We start from the raw sequence: 6206 nt of genomic DNA, 5'->3' as shown, positions 1-6206 counted from the left end.
AGGAGGGGCGGGCTGGCCCCCCCCCCCCCCCCTGGGGGACTGTCCAGGGATGGGCCCCCGTGCCACACCCCCCCCCCCCCCACACACACACACACTGCCACCACTGCCTCTGCACGCAAGGCAGGGAGATGGAAAGTTAAGTCCCAGCAAAACACCCAAGTCTCTTATAAAGTAACCCCTGGTATCACTTTTAACTAAAGAAGTCTAGTAATTAAAAGTCTGAGTTGTTTTTCCGCGTTTCCGCATGCAGTCCTAATTAAATCTTTACGATCCTCTCTGTGACTATTAACTGCCAGCATGCTGCGCGAATATCCTGTACAAAAACCCAGCAGGAGGGCGTAATTAGATAGAAAATCAGACAAGAGTCTTCTCATTAACTACAACAACTAACCCACGTTGCTGATGAAGCGAGTGGAGTGCACGCACAGATATGTACACACACATGCACATGCACTCCAGAGATAAGGTGAAAAGATGGCGCTTCACATTTATTTCCATTTGAGCTTCCCAAATTTGTCTCTCCAGGGTCTATAGTTTGTCCATCTCTGCAGACAAGGTGGGGGGGGGCAAAACTTATAATATTCTTTGATCACACCCTATAATGCCCCTTGGGTATGTAGTCTATTGATTGAGGGAGACAAAAAGACACAAGAAACCAGGGTGCATGAGCGTATGCCTGTGTGTAGAGGAAGAGTGGAAAGAAAGGGCGAAGAGGGAAAGAAAAAAAGGCTGCTTACTGTTCCATTATATTTCGGATGGGGTTTGTAATGCCCCCTAAATCATTTCCCATCTTGCATGGTCTCTGCTGAGAATAGGAAGAGGTTGAGATAAGGACTTGCTCAGGATAAACTCAAGGCACGCAGTGCTGCGAAGATAAAATAGGAAGGAAAATTCAGCGAGTTGCCTTAAAGGGAATGATTGTGTTTTTATGAAAGAAAAACAAAATCCATCTACCAGTCTCCATCTCTGCAATTCAGGACAGACTACAGGACTGAATGGCCCACTGAAACCTATTAGAGATGGTTTTTAAGACACCTCTGTTCTTTGTGATGCTTTTTGTCGCACGCTTAGGAGGGAGTCCTTGCACAACCTGTATTAAGACACAAAACCTCAAGCCTGCCCCGCACACTGCAACCCTCTTTGTTTGCTTTGAGACTCAAGAAGTTAATGCCATAATGACAGGTGTGCTCCTAGCCGGGGTGAGAGGAGAAAGGTTGGAGAGAGCCACAGAGTGACTTTTCCAGGCAATCAGTTTAATAGTTTCGACTTCTTTTTGTCAATGTGTAATTCCTTCCCACCCCCCTTCCTCCGTCCCCACCTGCGCGCGCACACACACACACACACACACACACACACGTTCCCTCCTGCCTTCAAAAAACTTATACCATGGGGCAGCAAACCGTGGGAGTAGTTCATCTCTTCCTATTTTGTTTCCTTTACAATGTGGGTGTTGCTCCCCCTCCAAATTGTTCAGCCTTCAATTAAATGTAAAGTCTTGTATATAAAAAGGAAATGTCCCTTGAATTAGTAAGAAAGGGCATGGATAAACAAAAAACCATAAAGGGGGGGTGGTGGAAATTAAGGGGTCTTTAACCGAGTTCATCTGTATCATTCACTAGATTTTGCAGATGTTGCCAAATGGCCAGATTTTCAAGGAAATATAAAGCTCTCTTGAAAAGTCTATGTAATATCTATGTTTTATAAGATAACAAAACCCCTATTGCACCCCATATGCTTCAGACATTTTTTTTCAATATTATTAGAAGACTATATCATCCAGAATAATTTCATTTCCACGTCGATTTGGGGGAAATAATAATAATAAAAATAAAAATCTTTCCTCCCCTGGTGAATTAATATAAATGGAAATAACAGACACTCCAGTTTGCAATGACATGATTTATGTTCGCGATTCTTTAATATCCAGTCAATTTGAATAGTGATGTTTTTATATTCACAGTCAGTTGAAGATGCCAATAACAGCGGTATGAATCTATTGGACCAGTCTGTCATTAAAAAAGGTATGGATTATTCCAACAAGCTAGACAAACTTTTACTGTGTAGCAGTACCGTCGTGATATATATATATTTCTTACTGTGGGGCAATTAGTTTCTATGGAAAGCAGACACATGGCAGAGAGATGAATGGCTAGCTAGCTGGGCAGATGGAGAGAGGGAAATGAGAAAGGAGGGAAAAAAGAAGGAGCAAAAAGAAAAGTTTTCTTTCTTTTCAGTTGGACTGATTGCATTTTGTCTTGAATATTATTGTCAGTGGTGCCACATGCAATTCAAATAAGCAAGCACTCAAGTTTTGCCTTTGCTGGCAGCTCTCTGTTTGTTATTGCTGTAAAAAAAAAAAAATGGCATCACGTATTATAAACCGGTTTCCATAGACATCCTTTGCACCTCTAGTGGCTCTTGATCTGTATTGAATGACTTTTACGAATGGTTCGATTCCATTTGTGGCTTTCGATGTGTTTTCCAGTCCTGCCAAATGTGTTGGGGAAAGAAACACATGCCTATGGAAATGCAACCCCCTCCACATGCCCATTTTTTTTTAATCTTTATACATATGCATACATGATTTAGTGTAACTGCAGAATCACCCCATACTGTTAAAGAGAATGTGATATTAACAAATGTTTGCAGTCTCTTGTACAGCTGTAAGCAAAATAATTAACTAATTAAACTAATTAAATGTAATTACAATAACTCATTTTGGGCGGATTGCAGCTGCTTAATTTTTTTACGTTTCTCTGACACTCACTTGAAGATGCAGGCGATTAGTGTGTGTTATGCTGATAGACATTAAACAGATCACACCAATGCAGGGAGAGCTATCTTTAATTATCTAAGGACTTTCTATTTCTAGATTCAATTCTAAGTACTAGAGAGATGACTCTTAGACATGCTGGTCGTTGTGCTTAGTATCGACAGCACTTATCTCCAGGAGTTTGGGATTTACCACATGCTTGTGAAACCTGCAGATCTTGAGTAGGCAGAGTTGTCTCGACTGCTAAGAGAAGAATAGGAAGGGTGTTTGTGGAATAACTCTTCCAGGGCAGGGGATATATCCCAGCCTATTTCTTGTAGTGACTTCTATAAAATGGTATGCCAGCCTATTTCTTGTAGTGCTTTCTATAAGATGATATCCCAGCCTATTTCTTGTAGTTACTTCTATAAAATGGTATGCCAGCCTATTTCTTGTAGTTACTTCTATAAGATGATAACTCTGAGGGAAGGGAAACCCCGAGGATGATTTGGCAACCGAATTTATGACCTGTGGTTGAAGAATTGTTACTCCACTTTTCAAAACAAAATAGAGTCTGCCTCTGCCTTTTTAATATATATATATATATATATATATATATATGGGTGCTATGCGTCTAGCGGCTTGGCAAGGTATTTCTGGCTCTCCTGCAATCTCATGCACGATGGTTTCTCTTGGGTCTTCATGATGACTTGGTGGGTGATGTGTAGTGAAGAGGTTTCTTGTTTGCCATGTGGATCCGTGTCCGTGCTTTCATTGTCGGGTGCGCACATCTGGGTCGGAGCAGCACTCGGGCCAGAGCAGCATGTGGCCAATGAGCCTTTTCGTGCCAGGGCAAGGGATAGCGAGACCAGGCCGTGTGATGACCCAGCTAGGGTTGCTACAGGCAGGGCGGGGAGAATGAAGCACACCAAGTGATATTTAGGACTGCATGAAGCATGTGGCGATAGACAGACTTTTTCAACCTTTAGACAGACCCTGAAGACTCAAAGGCATGGCTAGTCAGCTCTCCGGCACACAGACGTGCAACTGTGTATATGCCTAACGAGTCTCTAGTAGAAGACACCTACAGTTTTATTGTGTGTAATGAGCAGGGCATATAGGCACTTTAAAAACCAGGTGACTAACAAGGGACCAGCATTTCTTGGTAGATCTATTTTAAAAGTTCCAGTTACAATGTTTATTCCTTTCTCCTTTGCTATTAAGGTCGTGGTTTATGGGACTTTTACACCTATGGGAATCTTGTGAGTTTAGTTTCTCTTTGAACGCTATCTTTTAGGAGTTGAGTGGAAGAGAAATGTGTCATGCAACTAGCAGGTCGCATTTGTGGCTGGCAATATTGAATCAGACCGAGGAGGTGCAGAATCGACAGGGTTCAGGAGGATTTTTGCTTTGGTATCCCTACCTGACAGCGGGAAGGATACGCACTGAACCAAAAGCAGATGATTTAAGACCCAGAAGTCCCTATTGCCGACTGATAGATTGATAGGTGGAGAGATAGATAGTCTTCTTGACTATTAGCAGGGTGGGGGGGAAATGCCCCGGATGATAAATGGGCCAAGAGAAAAGCGGGATTGGAGAGATTTGTCTGGTTCACAAGAGCCGGGTTTACTGCTTAAAATGTCCTAATAAAAACGCAGTGGCAAAGATATGATCTAGAGCTAAATTATTAACACAAATATGTCATCCATCCTAAAAGAGCCTACCTGGGATCATCTTGGAGGCCTGCGGAGGTAATGATGATCTATCTCTAGCTGCGGGGGAAAAAAAAAATAAAAATGATTGCCTAAAATTTGAAAGGGGGGGGGGGGGAGAGAGAGAGAGAAAGAAAACCCAAATCTTTTAAATGTTTTCAATTCCTCATCGGGGGCTGATCCCCCACAACAGATTACATACACACACTCTCCTGTTATGTTTGCTATCTGGGCTTGCTTGACATTTCGAAAGTAATTTAGTTAAGAGGAAATGAGTTGTTCCCAGTAGAGAGAGCAAACGAGTGGAGTGAAGGTAGCCAGCGTGATAAATGGCTCTTTCATTTGGAGATCTCCAGAGCTCGTTTAAGGCTAATTTTCTGTATTAGCCCCCTTTGAGCTATTAATGCAATAGGCAGGGACCGTGGCCCCTCGTCTCTTAGCTGCCCCATTAGAGAGAGTATTAAGCTGCCAAAGCTGAACTCGACGGTGGTGGTGGTAGTGGTGAAATAATGAAAGGTGCTTTTTAAACCCGCCTAATCTAAACTGGCAGAGGGTGGTTAATACGATTTGAAAGGGGCTGGTCAATGAGCAATCAATAAAGTAATAATGAGAAGGATGCGGTACATTAACAGCCTAAAAATCCAACGAGACATTAAAAAATCATTCTTAACTCTTAGTCCCATTAAGGTTAGGGTGCTGGGGAGGGAGGCTCGGATTCATCATGAACAGGATGATGGAGGGGATTCAGACGAGACTTATCTCAGCTCTAGGGAGTTCCCAGCTTCAAACCGGGTGGGTCTTCCCCTGCCTTTCCTTGGGGATCCAGGTGCCTTTGGAAATCCAGGGGAGATTTTCTTTTCTTTTTTTCTTTTTTCTTTCCCCTTTTTTTTTTCTTTTTCTTTTTGTTCCCCTGCTAGGGCAGGAAGCCAGGATCGGGGCCCCTTGTCAGCCGCTCATTTGTCATTTGCTTGGCATGATGCGCGGTAAAATAAACCAGCCTCTTTCAAAAACCTTGCGTGGCAAGAATTCAAAGTTCAATTTTTTTATTTTTTTTTTTTTTTGTGGCTCTGGGGCATAGGCAGTGACCTTAAAAGTATCCTGACTTTTATTATTATTATTTCCTTTAAACGCTTTCTGTAAATTGTCTATACACACACTCTCTACCACTCTAGGCTTTCTTATCCCTTATATTTCAATGCACTCTCTTATTGCAAATACTTTTTTTAAATATAAGGATCATCTAAAAGGCACTCTTAACACTTAAAACAAGTCACTTTCTCAGTCGATCAGGGTAAGGTTCCCCTCCTCTTCCTGCTTCCTGAGATGGCCAGCAAGTAATGATTAACTAAAAACCAGGACATCTGGTTACTGCTTTTCAGGTGATCTATTTGTGCATTGGTTGAAATGTAACTTGCAGGATGTGCCTGGGTGCAAGGTGCTGCTGGTCGTGGCGGCGGTGGTTGCTGTTTTGGCTTGGTTCTTTCCCTGCACCACGACATGTCTTTTATTATCACGTTTAATGTAATGCGAAGCAATTTCGGGGGAGCACATTTTTTTTTTTCCTTTTAAATTAATTCCAACGCGAGGGCTTGCTGGGTGGGTGGAAGGGAGTGGGGGGAAGGGTCCCTTGATAGCAGCTCATGAATACAGGATGCATTTATGTATTGATGTTAAAAATCAGGATCGAGTCTTAGGGGCAGTGGGTAACACTCATATTGTCCTGGCTTTCTAGATTTCCCTAC

General features: G+C 42.5%; 1 protein-coding gene across 12 annotated transcripts in view; it reads left to right on the top strand.

Annotated features, from left to right (window-relative positions):
- The window catches only part of TFAP2B (transcription factor AP-2 beta), a 54503-nt gene that overhangs the window by 11154 nt on the left and 37143 nt on the right, over positions 1 to 6206 (top strand). For 11 of the 12 annotated variants that reach the window (XR_003094522.1, XM_025206511.1, XM_025206512.1 and 8 more), the window contains one exon: positions 1961 to 2021. Coding sequence is in view for 11 of the 12 variants with exons in the window: in XM_025206511.1 (XP_025062296.1) it covers positions 1961 to 2021 (61 nt within the window). In the remaining variant the exon portion in view is untranslated. Of the gene's footprint in view, positions 1 to 1960; positions 2022 to 6196 lie in introns of all 12 variants that reach the window. The other variant, XM_025206514.1, reaches the window with a different exon arrangement.

Source organism: Alligator sinensis, unplaced genomic scaffold (genome assembly GCF_000455745.1).
Source record: "Alligator sinensis unplaced genomic scaffold, ASM45574v1 scaffold293_1, whole genome shotgun sequence".
NCBI lineage: Eukaryota > Metazoa > Chordata > Crocodylia > Alligatoridae > Alligator > Alligator sinensis.
Note: the sequence above shows the minus strand (reverse complement) of the source record. Positions and strands in the feature narration are given on the sequence as shown.